At 44.4% G+C, this 17980-nt stretch overlaps 3 protein-coding genes across 5 annotated transcripts in view; 1 reads left to right on the top strand and 2 right to left on the bottom strand.

The window, feature by feature from the left end:
- Positions 1-4719: 4719 nt before the first annotated feature.
- LOC121593839 (vesicle-associated membrane protein 7) lies at positions 4720-11930 on the bottom strand. 3 transcript variants are annotated; one of them, XM_041916557.1, is made up of 6 exons: positions 11709-11930; positions 10998-11104; positions 10734-10912; positions 10199-10463; positions 6123-6419; positions 4720-6006 (listed from the first exon to the last, which is right to left on the bottom strand). In XM_041916557.1, the coding sequence occupies exons 4-6, from the start codon at positions 10400-10402 to the stop codon at positions 5806-5808; spliced, it is 702 nt and encodes a 233-aa protein (XP_041772491.1). In that variant the 5' UTR covers positions 10403-10463; positions 10734-10912; positions 10998-11104; positions 11709-11930; the 3' UTR covers positions 4720-5805. The 3 variants fall into 3 exon arrangements, with proteins under 3 accessions (XP_041772491.1, XP_041772511.1, XP_041772500.1); XM_041916577.1 differs by lacking the exon at positions 10734-10912; XM_041916566.1 differs by lacking the exon at positions 11709-11930 and adding an exon at positions 11471-11701 and having other exon boundaries at positions 10734-11104.
- A 3386-nt stretch (positions 11931-15316) lies between these two features.
- Positions 15317-16555, top strand: LOC121593999 (mitochondrial amidoxime reducing component 2-like). The gene is made up of 2 exons (XM_041916832.1): positions 15317-15535; positions 15704-16555. Exons 1-2 carry the CDS (start codon positions 15457-15459, stop codon positions 16537-16539), a joined length of 915 nt encoding a protein of 304 aa, XP_041772766.1. The 5' UTR covers positions 15317-15456; the 3' UTR covers positions 16540-16555.
- Positions 16556-17807: 1252 nt separating this feature from the next.
- Positions 17808-17980, bottom strand: part of LOC121589947 (mitochondrial amidoxime-reducing component 1) — a 1808-nt gene continuing 1635 nt past the window's right edge. The window contains exon 4 of the mRNA XM_041909244.1: positions 17808-17815. Within this exon, the coding sequence (XP_041765178.1) occupies positions 17808-17815 (8 nt within the window). The remainder of the gene's footprint in view (positions 17816-17980) is intronic.

Raw genomic sequence — 17980 nt, 5'->3', positions numbered from 1 at the left:
GAAAGAGAGAGAGAGAGAGAGAGAGAGAGAGAGGGAGCGAGCGAACGAACGGAAAGCAGAGCGCAAGCAAGCGAGCGAGCGTGAACACGAGAGAAGAAATTGATGCAGCGCAATAGAGTAGAACACAGGAGGGGGAAACAATGGGGCGCGGCGGCTGTTGTTTGTGCAAAGCCCTGAACCAGTGCAATAGAGAAAAAGGGCAAAAAGGCGAAAAAGGGAAAACACCTGAAAATACGCACGCGATTGCGCGTGTGTTTTGGAAAAAGCGAGCAGGATAACAGACGAGAGACAGAGAGAAAGAGAGCGAAAGAGAACAAAAAAGGCGAGCCGGGAGATTTGGCGGGGCGCGCGCACACACTTTGTGGCGGTGCAAACTTCTTGAGGTGGAAATTTGTGATTTTCCGACCTGTGTGCGACGACGACGGATCTGCCCGCACAAGCTGGTGGTGCGTGTGGGCGAGAGAGCGCAAGAAGGAGCGTTTTCCAGGCGCGTTTGGAAATGTTTATGCATGAGCACGCTAGCGAAAAAAAAGTGCGTCGGGGTTTTCCGGCTTCGGCTTCCACGTACAACGAGTATTGGTGTCCTTTTCGTGCACCCTTCCAGCGCGTATCTGGTTTCGCGTCCCGTAACGGCGTCGGCTCGTAAAGCGATCCCCTTTCCTTTTGTGCCTTTGTGCCGTGCTGCTGCTGCTGCTGCTATTGTGGTGAGAATTTCCCGAAACGGTAATCAACACCCCCATGATATGGGTTCGAAAATGTGTAACGCACGTCCGGGAAGGGGCTGGATGGAAAATGTGTGACTTACTGCTCGAGTCATATACACACTGGGACACACGCACACACGCGCGCGCGAGAAAAGAAATGTTGGAGGGGTCGCTTTCCATGTGCGTACCACCAGCAGCATACCAGCACGGGCGCAAATGCTCTTTTTTTGTGGGAAAACATTTTATGACCAGGCGGGCTGCTGCAGGGTGTGCCTCGATCGCGCACGAAACCGATCTCCGGGGGTCTGGAATCATAACATTAAACATCTGACCGGCGGGAATGGGGGAATTTGATGGGAGAAACAAATGTGGCAAAACAACGCCCCCATGATGCGGTTGGCAGCTTGATACATTCTAATGGATATCTCTTTGTATGGATCTCCATCGATCTGTCTGCAATGGCAGAACACGCGTAAGGAATGAATTTAGGCTTCAAAATTGAAAAGTCTGAACTCCGAAGAACCTATTCCCTATAAACAACCTATAAACAAAAGAAGCTAGCGCAAAACCCGCTGTTAACAAGAACAAGGGCATGAGGTCTGTGGGTACATCAGCCTGCAATAATTTGCATTGCACGTCAAATCAAACGTGACTAATGGTTAGATCCGTGGTGGAAGATACGCACGTAACAGGCCCTTTCCGCCGGAGCCTACGCAACGGCGAGTCTCATTTACCAATGCGCACTTTCCCAGCACCCATTTGATCAGAATCTATGCAACGACAGTTAGCAGAAGACGCAGTATGTACAGGCCAAACAATGGCCCGTGGGTATGGTAAGGATGAGGCGTATAAGTAAGGGGGTTACACGTGTAGCATAACTCACTGCCGAACTCGAGCGAGCCACAACAGAGCACGGTCGTGTCACGGAGAGTAGCGCCAAACGCGCAATTTATTTTCGTTCCTTCAAAGGGACGGCCACACACACACACACACACACACACACACACACACACACACACACACACACACACACACACATTTTCCTGAAACATGTGGACGGGAGGTTATAATAATGCTGTTATCGTTTTGTCCAAAGGGATAGGCAAAAATTGCGTCGGATGCTAGCATAAAACTGTAGGGGTAGAAAGCATAGAGCCACAGGACGAGAGTACAACGCAATAGCTAGAAACTCCTTTCCGTTAGCATGTATTCTCTGTGCCGGGTGTTCTTTTTAGTGATGGGTAAGGTTGGCAAAATTCCAAAGTTGACTCCGATCCGGCTCCGATAATTACGGAACCGACTCCGGAAGGGGATGATTATGATGATAATCGTCCAGAGTCGTCTGGAGTCGTCTGGAGTCATCCGAAGTCATCCTGAATCGTCCGGAGTCTTCCGTAGTCGGAGTCGTTCGGAGTCGTTCGGAGTTGTTCGGAGTCGTCAGGAGTCGTCCGGAGTCGCCCTTCAAAGCAAAGACACGTGAAGTGCACGTGCAACGTGGAAGACAAAAAAAAACACTCTGAACGGCCTCAGAGTCGGAGTCCGGACAACGGACTCCGGAGTTGTCCGGAGTCGTCTGGAGTCGTCCGAAGGCATCCTGAGTTCTCTAAATTCGTCCTGAGTTTTCCGAAGTCATCCTGAGTCGTTCGGAGTCGGAGTCGTTCGGAGTCGTCCGGAGTCGTCCGGAGTCGGTCTTCGAAGCAAAGGCACTTGAAGCGCAAGTGCAAAATGGAAGACAAAAATCACTCAGAACTCGTCGAACTCGACCGGAGTTGTCTGGAGTCGTCCGGAGTCGTCTGGAGTCGTCCGGAGTCGTTTGGAGTCGTTTGGAGTCGTCAGAAGTCGTATGAAGTCGTCATGAGTCGTCTGGAGTCGCCCTTCAAAGCAAAGGCACGTGAATTACACGTGCAAAGAGGAAGGCAAAAAAGGCACGTGAATTACACGTGCAAAGAGGAAGGTCTCCAGAGTGTAGATGTCCGGAGTTGTCTGGAGTCGTCCGGAGTTGTCCGAAGTCGTCCTGAGTCGTCCTGAGTCGGAGTCGTAAAATTGGCGGAATACCAGAGTCGACTCCGATCCGGCTTCAATAATTTCGGAACCGACTCCGGAAGATAGGTCCGCCCAGTAATATCCGGAGTCGGAAATCCTCCGCAGCTGTGCGGAATCTCGTAAAGTAGTCCAAAGTCGTAGTCGTCTGGAGTCGGAATCGTCCAGAGTCGTCCTGAGTCGTCCCGAGTCGTCCGGAGTCATCATAAGCCGTCCGGAATCGTCCTGAGTCGTTTGGAATCGGAGTCGTCAGGGGTCGTCCAGAGTCGTCCGGAGTCGTTTGGAGTCGCCCGAAGTCGTCCTGAGTCATCCGGAGTCGATCCGAGTCGACTGGATCCGTCCGGTGTAGTGTTATCAGGCATTCCATTTTGTAGTGTTTTTTTGTCTTTTACTTTGCGCGTGCACTTCACGTGCCCTTTTTTCTAAGGTAGACTCCGGACGACTCTCGACGGCTCCGGGCAATTCTGGACGACTCAGAACGATTTCGGATGAACCCTTACGACTCCGATTCCAAACTCCGAGATTTTGGACGACTTCGGACGATTCTGGAAGATTACGACTCCAGATGACTAACACTTTGGACTACTCTACGCGGATTCCGATCGACCCTGGACGACTCCGACTCTGGACAACTCTGGACAACTCCGAATCGAACTAGTGGTTCCCATTTTGTCGGAGTCAGAATCGGACCAACAATACTCGGAGTCGGATCGGAGTCGTGGGTGCGCTCCAGAGAGCACATCACATCAGTTCTTTTGTAGTTGTAAAACAAATAAAAGCATAATTATTCAGGCCCATTGTGCTCTCCGATGCAGAAGATTTGCAGATAAGTCTATAAGCGGTGCGTTACAGCAAACTCCTTCAATCCCAGCCGAAAGAGCCACTTGGATCGCCCCAGCCGTTGCAAATGCGAGACGATGTTCTATGAGGTAGAGACTGTGTCGTAAAACTACACTTACCGCACACAGACATACAGGCACGCATACGCCGGCACACTGGCCAGTTTGGCGTTTCGTGCCTCGCAATGAAAGAAGAAGGATGCACTTCATCGATGTCAGCCAAGTCACGATTCTTTCAAGTGGCCTGACGGGAAGCTTGATCTTCTTTAACAGCGACACCATCCCCGTCCCCGGTTGAAGGTTTTCCTTCTTTGGGTGGGCGCTATCGCTATCCCAATATCTTTCCGTATCTTCAAACACATTCCAACGTGTTACGCCAAGCCCGTTATTGGCTCAAATATTTATAAATTTAGTTATTTCGCGCTTAGAAATAAACAGAACCTGCAGATGGCTAACACCGCTGTGTGTTAGGCATAACGATTTTCTAATCGACAGGATAGCCTGATACACTGTCTCGCAGGAAACCGTGTCGAAATTGTTGACTTGCAGTTGCAGCACGCGCCACGTTGCTCGATGTGCCTGCTGACACCAACTTCCATCACTGCTCGCTTCCTTACTCGTTGGCCCGCATCCCAACATTCATTCACGATTCAGTCATTGAGCGCGTACGCGTACGAACCTGGCGGTGGGGGAAGCATTTCTACTGTTGATGAAGTATTATTGTCACAGCACCCGGGTTTAAAATCCGCATTATTGTTCCTGTCGCCTCCTCGAGCGTGATGAGCGGCTAAGAGGAAGCTCAAGAAACTGCAGACAACGGATGGAGCATGGTGGGAAAGGGATAGCAAAACGGTTTTCAGCCCGACGATGCATCATGCACACGAATCGGGCTAGCATCATGCCGGGCGTCTTCGGGCGAACGCTGCCTGCTGAAGCAAAGGAATAAAGATAAAGGAAAGGATGTAATGAGAGAGACAGAGACAGAGAGAGAGAGTGCTTTATCATGAAATAAAACATCCCTCATGCTCTAGTTATTCTGGTGTAAAGGTAGCAAAAAACGCACACACGCGACACGTTCCCAGGAATAATGCTTCGGAATATTTACGCAAAACAAACAACATGATTTAAATCAATGCTTTATATGTATATGTATATATATATTATCGTTTTTGTTACTGCTTAAAATTCTCAGATCGTTTCTTCAGTATTGTATTCTATCCAAAACAACACGCGTTATTTCGCTCGCTCGCTTCTGGGCACCGTATCAGTACATATCGTAAGATGATTTCAACAGACCAACGGCACAACAACGCAGAGCTAATCACTTTTCCGCAAGGATTTGTTCGTTCGCATTCACTCTTCAAATTATTCTGCTCGTCTCAGTGCTTAAAGTTAAATGATGTAGAACTAACAATTTGCCAAAAATACGTGATCAAAAAAACAACCCCCTACCACAAACCCCAGCAGCTTGCCGTACCATGTTTCGGGGTTTTTGGTAATTAATTAAGCATTAAAGTCACATCGCTAAACCGAAGCAAAAAGCACAATACATGAAAAGAAAGCAAAGCAATGTGAAAAGGATTTAGCTACTGATGGGCTTTTTCTCTCTTTCGCGTCGTCCTCTTCTAACCGGCCGTTTTTGGAAAGAAATGAAGAAGCAACACCGGAAACGACACAACGACTCACGACACGCTCACCCGTACTCACGATACCCTTGATTCTGATACCCCTCGTAACTACATCTTTCGTGTTTTTTTAAAACTAAATAAATTCAAACCACTGTGCCGCACTGTAGCGTGCGTCACTAGAGCTGGGATTAAAAATGTGTTCCACTTCCATTCCTTTCCTTTGTTTTTGTTTTCTTTTTTTATCAATATAAACTTTGAACAAACGATACACCAAAGCCCTTGCCAATCACGATGTCAATGAGCACTATATCACGTCAAGAGCCCCGATTCTACTGCAACAACAACAAAAATTGGAAACCAAAACACTACACGAAACGAAGCTCAAAAAAAAAAAAATAATAATAATAAACTCATGTTCCATTCTTGTTTCTCCGTGTGTCTGCGTGAGTGTTCTGCTGCTCGAACGAAACTCTGTTCTGCTGAGCTGTAAAGCGTTAAGATAACCTGTCTACTAATTCCCGTTCATCACTTTAATCCTGCAACCACCACCACCACCATCCGCCTGCGCGCGCTCATTGGCGGTCAACACACAAATTACAACCCCCCACCGTTCGGTGGCCCCTTCGGTGCGGGCGACGAGTGGATGCAGCTCTGCCACAGCAACCCACCGCAGGCCATGCTCACGATCACGTAGATCACGAACAGCAGTATGGCGGCGACGAGAAAGTACATGCGCACGTTACGCCAGAACATGGTGCGCGCCAGATTGCGCGACGTTTGCCGGAATGTCACAGACTGCACAGTGTTGACGGGGAGAAAGGAAAGAGAGAAAGAGGAACAAAAAAGGGGTTTGTTAATGGGAAAAGCAAAAAAAGCAATAATTGGGCGAAGCGAGCCGCACGCATACGCACATTGTTGCGGAGATTTTCCGTCTGGTTGACGAGCAGCTCGAGCCGTTCGCCGCGGTTGGTGATGTTTTCGATGTTCTTCACCATGATGTCCTTCAGCTCGTCAATCTCGCCATTGACGCGGCTGATCGCGTCCTGCTCCTGGCCCTCGTTGAACTGGCGCATCTGGGCGGCGAGCGTACGGGCGAACTCGGTGTTCATCGCGTACGAAATCGCGGTCGCCACGGTCAGCCCGTACATGCAGATGAACCGCTCGTTGATGTCTTGCAGAAAGAGGAAGGCACGGGATCGATCGAAGCGCTGTCGAGGGAGAACGGCAAAAGGGGTTCGTAAGCAAACGTACGATTAAACAGGAGCTTGTTGGATGAATGGAACGATAAGAATTGTTACAGTAACTTGTTTTTTTGTAAATTAATTTCAAATCGAGTTGGCTAACGTTATTTTACGATTAAATAGCTTCTATATCATGTGTTTTCCCTTAGGCTGTGATCTCTACTGTATTGTAACTCGTTGCTTTTGCTATTAAATAAATTAAATTAATACTGTTTAAAGACGATTGGAACAAGTTTTGTCAAGTTGTACATTCAAAATTTGAACGAATTTACATCAAATTGAAACTTTTTGTGTGCATTTTCTAGCGTATCCCTCTTAACGGAGCTTTCACACAACGATCAAGTCTAAATGCTCCACAAATACCACTTGTAACGCACAAAATCTCGCAGCATTAGCGACAAAATGTGGGTAACAGTGGTAGAGGCTGAATTATGTCTGTTTTTTGTGTGTCTCGAATCAACGTATCAATGTTTAACTGCAAGACTGCAAAATTAGTGAATTTAAGTTTCATAATTAATTATCAAAAGAAAAGTAATAAAAAAACTACCATTGGCGTGCTGATTTTGAGATTTTCAGTACATTCTCCTAAGTCGGTATATATTTTTTAGGAATAAATGGTGTGAAAACTTATTACATTTCACTTTCTTCAAAAATACCATAACATTAAATCACATTTTTTATTATGAAGAAAAATAAAAGATGTCATAGATTTACTCAAATGCCATGATAAATTAGCATGATATTTGCTAAAGTAAAAAAAGATGACATTTAGACAAAGATAGATGACTAAGAGCCAAATTCTAGCGGCATATTCGTTGCACTATGGACAGAAGAGATCATTTTTATTTTCAATTTGATACTCATTCATAAGGACAAGAGTTTTGATGTTTCGAATTAAGAAGCGTAGAATCGTAACATAGTCTAGCCTTTTGTCTAGAGACGAGTCGAGAAATTTGACTAACAAATAAATAAATAAATAAATTCACTCACACAATTCTAACAAATGCCAAAAGAAAAGGAATTTTCGAGTAGATGATTAATAATTAAAACTCTTTTAATAAAAGTTCTTTGAATTATCTATTATTTCATGTGATCGTTCAAACTTGTTAATTTGGCCGGGTTACAGGGCTACGCAAATTAATTTCAAAGATCAACTTTACTGCAAAGAGTACGCCGAAAACAATGGTCTCGAAACTCAATTAAAATTAGGTAAGAGACTCCTTAAGAGACCTAAAACCAAAACCAAACCCATACTGGTTCTTACACCAATACATCACCTTGTCTGGTTCAGAAACTGCACATGCCGGTCTTAAACCTGGTGCCTGAATCTATGCCGGTCCAGCATTCAATACTGAACCTAAACCGGTATGGGAACCAATACTAGTCATACCGGTCCAAGAACTGATCCTGGACCTATACTGGTCCTGCAACCGATCATGAACCCATACCTCCCCTCGAATCTATTATGAACCCATACCGGTCCTGGAACTGCTCATGAACCCATACCGGTCCTAGAACCTATCATGAAACCACACTGGTCTTGGAACTGATACTGATTCCATACAAGACTTGGAATTGATACTGAACCTATACCAGACCTGGAACTACAGTCAGAATTCAATAGTTAAACGCTTTTTAGTTGGCATGCTTTTTAGTTGAACGCTCGATAGTTGGCTGACAGTTCAATTAAAAAGCATGCGTTTGTATGGAAAACCCGGTTTTTGAAAATTTCACAAAATTCTCATGGCATGCCGAGAAAAATTTCAGAATTTTTTTGTATGGAAAAACGTGCCAACTAAAAAGCACATATTCAATAGTTGGCAGGGAGTCGAAGTTCAACCAATGAGTTCAGACTGTACTTATGAATCAACATCAGTACTGGAACTGAAAGTAACCCCATAAAGGACCTGGAATTAATGCTGAACCCATAAACATATTCAATGAAGTCTGATTGAAGTGAACGTTCAAGTGAATTTTTATCTTAGGAAAAATGAATCAATGTTCCATGGAACCATGGAAATATGGCCTCTTTAGACCGGTAAATGAAATATTTTGAAAAATTGCCGTTCAACAAATTCATCTTAGATTTTTGGCAACCAAATAGCATAGCATAGACCAAATATCAAATTCGTCTTAGCGAGATATTCATCTTGAATAAAAACAAAAGTATGGAAAATGACAAGGCTGCCCAAATGTTCACCTTAAACAAACAATTGATTTTGAAGAGACCACACGTTGGGGAATATTTACTATATGTACTTAATTTATCCTAGCAGAAAACCAAAACAATTTTGCTTCAAAACAGGCAAAACATCGTTTATGATCCATTTTCCGCTACGATTGTGATGTCAAAAACGACTGATTTGAATCGATTCTGGGATCGTAAGAAAACGTACACGATTTCATGCATCAAACTCTAACACATGACGTGTTTCAATATGAATCCTCGAAACTGCGCTGAGAAGCGAGATAGTTCAGCTAGAAAGTAACCCTGTTTACGTTAGCAATATTCAACTCCAGAGCTGTTACAGGAGTATCGCATTAAAAACCTCGAAATCCGCGTCAAGCCATTTGTGATCCGCGCTAATACGAAAGCAACTTAAGGATTTCTTGATTATAGATAATATTGATAGTGTAAAAACATACTCAATTATATGCAAACATGGAAGCAAAGATAGAATGAAACCGTATGATGGTCAGGAAACGACTGAGGGTTATTTGAGGTGGACCGAATGTGGGAGAATGCTGACATCAGTTTTTTCCCCTATCAGTTCAATTCGGTGTTTCTTCATCGCGATCTGATCAACGACTGTCTTCCGCAGTTCGAGTTCGTTCATTTCTTCTTGTGCCAATACTATTCTGCCCCAATTATTACAGATATAGAACAAAACCTGTGGTTTTAATTTTATGCTCAGCTAGAAAACTCGAAACAGAGTAAACATTTGAAAAAAAAAAACGACTAAAAAAATTTGATATTTGATATTGGAATAACTACTTAGCAGTACATTGTTATGTTTTAATTTGGAATTCCTTAAGAGATTTATCCTGCTAGTTCTCGAATGCACAACATTTTCCTCATAACTGTTTTGCAATTCTTTCCACCTGTGCCAATCACATCAACATACAGTGAAATCCCTCATACGAAAAACTCGTTATGTGGAAGGCTCTTTTGCCTATATTCATTGCCATCAAATCTACAACCCACTTGCAGGTCAGTATCAACGAGCTGGCATCCTCTTTTGCGAATCAGCCTGCTGTTTATTTTGCGCTCAAGGTTTTGGTTGACTTTTGAGGCCATAGTCTAAAGGAAGATTGGCAGCTTCAGGCCCTTTAACCATTTTCCCCAGAGAAAAATCAGCTGTTGCTGTGCCAAGAAAAGTGGAATACGCATGGAATAGCATGAGCTTCGTCCAATTTTGAAAGCTCGGTATTTAATCGTTTTTTGCATTCAAATTATATTTAATTCAATTTAATTTAATGGGATTGGCAATATAAAAAAACAGTTCCCTTTGTTCTAGCAGTGTTTTGACCCTATCTCTAATCAATTATTTTATCGCTCGATTAGAATAAAGTTTCCATCTGATGAGTGACTCACACGCACGGATTAATCTCGTCATGCGAGAGTCCGCTGCAGAGCTTTATGAGGATCGTGCAGAAAGATTGTGAAAAGGTCACGAGTTGGACCGCATTTTAAGATATATAAAATTTCGCTAAACTCGTGTTTCCATTCAACGCTTCAAACTTACGTCGTCCGTGATGCACATATAGATGACCCGGTTGTCGCAGATGTAATGTATCAGATAGTTGCCGTGCAAGTAGGTAAGCTTGTGATCGATCAGCTGTATCTTCGGGATGATTTGTTCGGTCACCTCGGTAAAATTACCGATGCAGTCCGCGTACCGGGCCAGCACGGTTTGGCCCCGCGACACCATGCTGTACAGGATCGGCATTGTCGCTCAGGCGCAGTTCAGTGAACTGTTCCGTCTAATAGAAAGCTAAAACAAAAAAGGGCTGTAAAAAAAAAAAACAACATACAAACACACGACGTTAAACATTTTGTGATAACAGCGCGCCTGCTCAACGTCGGCGGCAGCCCCTGCCGCATTATCTTGCTGCTAGGAGGGCAAAAGAGTTAAGTTGACAAACAAGAAATAATATAAATCCCCTTGCTGGACGTGCGATCTACCGCGGAAGGGTGCTGTTTTGTATCGTGTTGTTCAAACATTTTGCTTACGCAATGGTAGTGAGAGCGATCGTGATTATTAATCTAATTAACCTCACCTCAATACTGTGAGACTGCGGTTGCTGTCTCCTATCTGTCCCGGCTCTCCGAGGGCAGTTCGCGGCCGGTCCACAAAAGCCCTAGCAATGCACCGGGTGACGGCCAGACGCACACGCCACACTCGCGGAGGATCAAATTACTGGCTGGTGCGCTGGGATCGTATCGGGGTGTAGAACGGCTAGTAGAACGACCGACTGTGTGCTTAGAAATCTGGCCCCTTCTTCAAAACACATACACGTACGCACACCCACACACATACACACCTTGTTGGGTATGACTAATGCTCTGCTGATGCGATGATACCACTGACGGGGTTTATGAGTTTTTCAGAGCCGAAGCAACTGCAGCAAGATGGCAATCCCTCACTTCCCTGCAAACAAACAAATAAAAACAGAATTAGAATTTGGTAGTTTTGTTGCATGCTGTCCTTCTTTCGCTCGATGTGTTGAGTAAAATGTGTGATGGCAAGTGCATCGATTCCTCGCTTTCCTCTCCACTCCTTTGCAATGCAGATTGGGGCTTGAATGCAGGAAGCACTTATCTTTGCTCAATAGAAGCAAAACAAAGGGCAGAATGTCGCAGCATGGGGACAAAGTTGAAAAATGAAAAAATGCTGCTACTGTTTAATTCGTGGCTTTGTGTGTGTTTTTTTCTTCAGTTTTTTTTTATTCGCTTCACTGGCTCATGGCACATAAATATGTATCAAAAACAAAGAAAAATTGTTTAGGCTTTTTACCCCTCTCAAGCGTAACCAAAGCTGTTTTTAGTTTCCTTAGCCAATTATCGCGTTATTTTTTACTTTCGTTCACTCGCAGTATCACACACCACAGTGCAAGCACTAAGAAAGAGCTCTCGAATGGAAAATTGTTTTTCATTGTTATTGCTAGCGCATTCTGCTCCGTCACAAACAATACACACACACACCACATTCGTCTCCCTTTTTTTGTTCTTTGCAGCAATAGAAATCTTACAACCTTCGTTTCCTCCCATCCACTTGTTTACACCCAGCCAAATGACATCTTCTTTTCCGTGCACCACACCACTGCCCTTAGTTTACAGATACGGAACAGCCTCGCAGCGATACGACATCGGTGACGAACAAGTGCGTAAATTCGTACGTTTTTCCAGAACTAGAAGTGGAAGGGCGTGTGGACCTGTGTGTGCGTGTGTGTGTGTGTGTGTCATTCTTGTTTTGGAATGCGTCGCGCTGCTGTCAACAACAGCCGGGTTTGACAGCTCCCTTTTCGACAGCTGCTGTCAATCGCACACCTACGCTCTACCACACCAGTCAGTGTGGCCAGATTATTTTGGCAGTTATCGGTAGAAGCAGCAACATTTTATCGGTAGTGTTCGGCAGGAGTTACAGAGTCGAGGGGGGGGGGGGGGGGGGAGCTATGAATTCTTCATGATGTACATTTCAAGGAGATGGAATGGCGCATTTTGGTTCTTAGCGTTGACCGAACGTAGGCGTTTCTGTAGTGTCGAACAGGAAATTGTACTACGCATTCTAAGCCAAAGAAGGATTGAGATACATATTTTCTTCTCAGCGGTGGTATGTTCCTTTCTGCAGGGCTCCACGCAGTCGCTTAGGGCCGTGGACGTGCTGTCAATCCATTTTCGATTAACTATTTGGTTTGGGAATTTCGATGTGCTATATAGCTAATTCGATTGAAATTGACATTATTATGATGAGTTAATAACCTAATGATAACAAAAAAAAAAAAAAAACAAAAAACAAAAAAAACGTTAATTTGAGATTCTTCCTACAAGTCAAACAAACAGTAGAGCGCCGTTTATCCGAGTACCTTTTATCCTGCTGTCCGTTTATCTGTGCTATTGAAAAATGACAATGGCAGTACAATACAAAGATGATAATGCATGCTAAGGATGGCATTTGAAATGACGGTTATCATAGCATATTGTCGCAACAAAAAACGCTATAATTCATAGCACATTTCAAATATTCTCATAAAAAACATGAAGATGATAAAAACTGGCTAGGATTTAAAAAAAAAATTAATATAAATTTCAATAAAATAATCTAACATTTGTGATGAAATATATATTTTGGTAATGACTTTATTAATGACAGGATTGGACGCGCCCGCGGAAACGATCAACGTGTATTTTAGGCCTTGAACGTATTTTATAAAGCTAAATCATTTAAAATTTGTACCCAGTTTCATTTCATTGTGCTTTATTTCCCAACCCAGGCGAGATGTTAAGTCATTTTGCAAACAAGTTTGGCATTTGCGCCAACTTTGGTTACCATGTGTACTTTTTACCTTTTTCATTTGTTCCGTCATACAAAAAAGTCACAGGCCTGACGCTATGTGTCAAGACACTTGTACAATTTTTACAGCATGTCCAATTAAGGGCCGTGTCTGTGCTCCATCGCTGTCGTACGATTTTATCACACGTGTTATCAAACGCTTTACGGTTCATATTGCGAATATTTGGATGATTTTAATAGTTTAACGAATATGCAACATTAAGATGAGGTTGTTACTTCAAAACACCACACAATTAGTTTGCTAGATAAAATCGGATGTGGCGTTCAATGAAATCTAAATTTTTTGAAATTGTCATACGATATAAACGCACGTCCGATGTTATCTGTCAAATTCCATATAAAATTTTGACAGGCCTTCCGATAAAATCGCATCCGAACGAGCACAGACACGGGCTTAAATCGCATCTGCTTAAATGCAGAAACGTTGTTATTGTTAAAATATACGGACCAGAATTTCGCGTCCGCGGAATTCTGCCTGTTGAAAAATGTATGGATATGACAGTTCGGAAAAGTAGCCGCTGACAGTTTGCATATGGGGTTGACAGCATGCGGAATTCCACGGCCGCAAAATTCCAGTCCGTGTATTTTCGGCCTTAAATTTCTTGTTCTAGTCGCTAGTGGTTGCAATATCTTCATAAGGAGTTTAATGCATACAATGTTTGGGAAAATGGTTTTATGTTTTCTCGGTAGGTGTTATGAAAAAAATATGTGATTGTCGGTATCAAAAAAAAAAAAAAAAAAATCGGTAGTTTAAGGGAGCTCATTTGTGAACGGTAGGCATATTTAAAATAGGTAAGAACACAGATAAATTGGAATGCCTGGTCACTCTACCAGCAGCCCGAGCGGAACAGTTTCAGCTAACGCAATTTTTACAATTACAGCTGTTGATTGTACAATTTTTGTTATGATTGCGCAACAATTAATACAAAAGAATGAATGGATAAGGGCGGTGGCAACGCTAATCGGATGCGATTTTATCGGACGAGATTTATATGGGATTGACAGATAACGTCGGACGACGAAATCGCACGTCCGACGTTATCTGTCAAATCCCATATAAATCACGTCCGATAAAATCGCATCCGATGAGCGTTGCCACCGCCCTAAGGGCGGTGGCAACGCTTATCCGATGCGATTTTATCGGACGCTTCTGTCAAACGCTATTTCGGCTCATATTGCGAAAATTTGAATGGTTTAACCATTATAAAAAATAATTTCATATTGTTCCTACATAACCTGCATGATTACATTGAAGATAAAAATCGGATGCGACGATCCGACGGAATCAAAATTTTTTGATTCCGTCGTACGACGAAATCGCACGTCCGACGTTATCTGTCAAATCCCATATAAATTTCGTCCGATAAAATCGCATCGGATGAGCGCTGCCACGGGCCTAAGTGCATCCTGAAGCTTTGTGTTTGTTTTTCAATGTTGTCTTTTGCATAAAGAAAAGTTATAAGCTCACCGGAATAGTATAGTTACCTTGGTTTGATTGTACCATATAGGCTCACCTCTTGTATCGACTTGGCTACCATTGATCAATGGTTACTTGATTATAAACATTTTACTCATCTATGTGCAGTGATAGTTTGTTATCACTAAACCAACACAAGTTTAAAATTTATAATTTGAAAGACATAGGAGTGTAAAATTGTTTGCAAAACAGCTGTATTAGCCAGTTTCCCTCGGTGAGTATGTAAACAAAGCTGCATTGTTGTGTACAAATGTGGCGTCGCTTTTCATGTGCGTGACAGTTGAGTTCAGCTGTCCCCGTCGATACCGCCGCAAGTAAGAGCGAGAAGGAAACAGTATGTGAAAGTAGCAGTAAGAAGAAGAGAAGAAACTATCCAGCTAAATCCGCTCGATTGGATGTAAACAAACTCCGCAGTGAGAACGGGGGGCAGTGAAAAAAAAAGCAAAACCCGGTAAGCAAGTCCCTCCGTCCGCCGAAAAGTGTGTAAAATGTCGTCCTTCACTCTCCCCTAAAACAACTAATGTCTTCTTCGTGCTTGTAGCATTTCGGCGTCATGCGGAGCAGTTTTTAGGGCAGCAGACAGGCAATGCACGTGCGCCTTGTCTTCGCATTGTATTTGAGCTGCCCATTAACACCTTCTGCCGGAGCTGGCACGGGACGTATCGCGCTGAGGTTTGATTAGCTGCTTCATTAGCGAACGGACAAAAAGGTAAGAAATGCGTTATCAAACAGCACCCTCTTGTAGCAAAAGAGAAAGAGAGAGACCGAGAGCAGGAGAGGGACGGGAGTGTTTCTTATCATCCACGACCATTGGGTTGTTGACAGTCGTTGATTAGATTCTTCTGCCAGCGGTTTGGGCCAAGTTTTGGGGCAGCGTTTCCTGCAAATACCACAATTTATCTGCTACCTTGCGGCGGGCAACGGTTCCCGCAACGAAAAATCGGCCTTCTTAATGATTGATTTCTGCTCGATACCGCTCACTTTCAGGCATCAGCGCAACGCGGACGGGCTGTCGGACGAGATGCTTTCCAGTAAGTTACAGCACACACACACACACCTGTTCCCGGTTTTCCCTTCTTTTATCGCCCATCGCATCGTGATCGCTCATCAAGTTCATCTCCATTTTCATGCCTCCCCAAAAAAACACGCCTGCTCCACAACAAACCGTCTTTAACAAGGAGTTTCTCTCGTGCATCTAGAGCTGCTGAACGATGGAGCGGGTGGCAAACCGACGGCCGGGCAGCTGTTGGCCGTCGCCGCCGGTGTCGGTGTGGCGACAGCGCTCGGGTACGGCGTGTACCGGCTGCTGCGGTACCGGGCGGCACAGCAACCGCCGTCCGAGTGGCACCGCGTCGGCGAGGTGTCCGATCTGTGGATCTATCCGATCAAATCGTGCGGCGCGGTCCGGGTGCGCCAGTTCCAGTGCTCGCCGATCGGGCCGCAGGTCGGGTTTCTGCGCGACCGCATCTTCATGGTGGTGAAGAGCGCGGACGGCAAGTTCATTACCGGCCGGTCCCATCCGACGCTCGTGCTGGTGCAGCCGTCGTTCGATGCGCAGTACGAGCGCATGACCCTGTCGGCGCCGGGCATGATGGATATCGGTGTGGACGTGCGGAAGCTGCTGGAGAGCAGCGCCCCGGGCAGTGCGGAGGTGTGGGACCAGCCGGTCACCGCGGTGGACTGCGGTGAGGAGGTGGCCCGCTGGCTGTCCCGCTTCCTGCTGAGCGAGGACTTTGGCCTGCGGCTGGTGTACTATCCGCTCGATCGGCCGACCCGCCCGGTGCGGGAGAAGAACCGCATCCACCGGCTGCTGACGGCGCGGGACTCGGGCGCGCTGCACGACGCCACCAGCTACATGCTCGTGTCGGAGGGCTCGGTCGCGGACGTGAACGCCCGGCTGGACAAACCGGTGCCGGCGCTCCAGTTCCGCGCCAACATACTGGTGAAGGGCCCGAGCGCGTTCGAGGAGGACGACTGGAGGTGGATCCGGATCGGGGACACGGTCTACCAGAACGTGAAACCGTGCACCAGGTAAGCAGCCGCTGGATCACCTGATCGACGGCGCCCCAAAGCCTGTTATCGCTTATCGCTCATCCATCTTTCTGTACTTGTCTTTCCACACGGCAACGTGTCCTCGTGTCTCCGGGGTGATCAATGGTGGACTCACGCACACGCACACGCACGCGTTTATTTTTCCATCTGCGCGGTAAATCGAAAGCATCTTATGCATTTGCTGCGTACTACTTGGTCATGCTTTTAGCTGTTATCTCCTTATCGTTTTGCAACCCCTCAACTCTCATCCGTGTTTTTTTTGTCTGCGATAGCTTATCTTTGTAGCTGCAATTCTGTCTTTTTTGTTGTTCCAGTATTGGGTATATCTGATTCAGATTCATGAAATGTTTCAATGAATCTGAATCTCGGTTGCAAAGACTCATGGATCTCAAAGTTTCATGAATCTCTAAAGATACATAACTCTCCAAATATTCATGACTCTACAAAGATTCATGAATCTGCAAAGACTCATGAATCTCGAAAGATTCGTGAATCTCCAAATATTCATGAATCTTTGGAGATTCATTCATATGAGTCTTCAGTGATGAGTGATTCAAATCTCGTATCAATTCTTCAAAGATTGATGAATTTCTAAAGCTTCATCAATCTCCAAGAATTCATGAATTTCAAAAGATTCACGAATCTCCAAGGATTCATGAATCTCGAATCCTCGATTCGAGAATCACCAATGGTTCATGAATCTGGAAAGATAAATTAATCTTCAAAGATTAATGAATCTGAAAGCTTCATAAATTCATTAAAATTCATAAAACTTCAACGGTTTCAAGGATTTATGAATCCATGAATAACAACCTCAAATAGTTATGAATTTCCAAAGCTTCATGATTCTCAAAAACTCATGAATCTCCAAAGATTCATAAATCTCCAAAGACTCATAAATCTCCAAAGACTCATGTGTCTCAAAAGATGCATGAATCTCTAAGAATTCATGAATCTCAAGGGATTAATACATCTCCAAAGATTCATAAAGCTTGAGCTGTCCATTATTTTTCTTCTTGGCGTAGCAACCTACGTGGTCACGCTTATAAAGGCCTTCGGGACTTCTTTTCAAGTATCATGCAGCCGGATAGTTTGTTTTGCTACGGGGAGGCGGTCCATGCGACGCTTGAACCCACGACGGACATGTTGCTTGGTGGGATCACGCAAATACATTAGTTTGAAAATCACACATCCCTAAAGATTTCATGAATTACTGGTGATATATGAATTTATGAATCTTTGAAGATTAATTTACCTTTCTAGATTCATGAACCATAGGAGATTCATGCATTCTTGGAGATTTATGAATCCTTGGAGATTTATGAATTCTTGGAGATTCATGAATCTTTTCGGTATTCGAATCACACATCACTTAAGATTCATATGATATGATATATGAATCTCAACGAAAAATTAATGAAACC

This window comes from Anopheles merus, chromosome X, assembly GCF_017562075.2.
Source record: "Anopheles merus strain MAF chromosome X, AmerM5.1, whole genome shotgun sequence".
Taxonomy (NCBI): domain Eukaryota; kingdom Metazoa; phylum Arthropoda; class Insecta; order Diptera; family Culicidae; genus Anopheles; species Anopheles merus.
The sequence above is the reverse complement of the archived record's forward strand: the minus strand, read 5'-3'. Positions and strand labels throughout refer to the sequence as shown.

Bases quoted from the DNA above. Each gene is read 5' to 3' on its own strand.
- LOC121593839 (XM_041916557.1), bottom strand. From the start codon at position 10,402: ATGCCGATCCTGTACAGCATGGTGTCGCGGGGCCAAACCGTGCTGGCC. The intron at 6,420-10,198 runs GTAAGTTTGAAG...CTCCCTCGACAG, and splicing joins ATATGTGCATCACGGACGAC to CGCTTCGATCGATCCCGTGC. The intron at 6,007-6,122 runs GTGCGTATGCGT...AACACTGTGCAG, and splicing joins CGGAAAATCTCCGCAACAAT to TCTGTGACATTCCGGCAAAC.
- LOC121593999 (XM_041916832.1), top strand. From the start codon at position 15,457: ATGATTGATTTCTGCTCGATACCGCTCACTTTCAGGCATCAGCGCAAC. The intron at 15,536-15,703 runs GTAAGTTACAGC...TCGTGCATCTAG, and splicing joins GTCGGACGAGATGCTTTCCA to AGCTGCTGAACGATGGAGCG.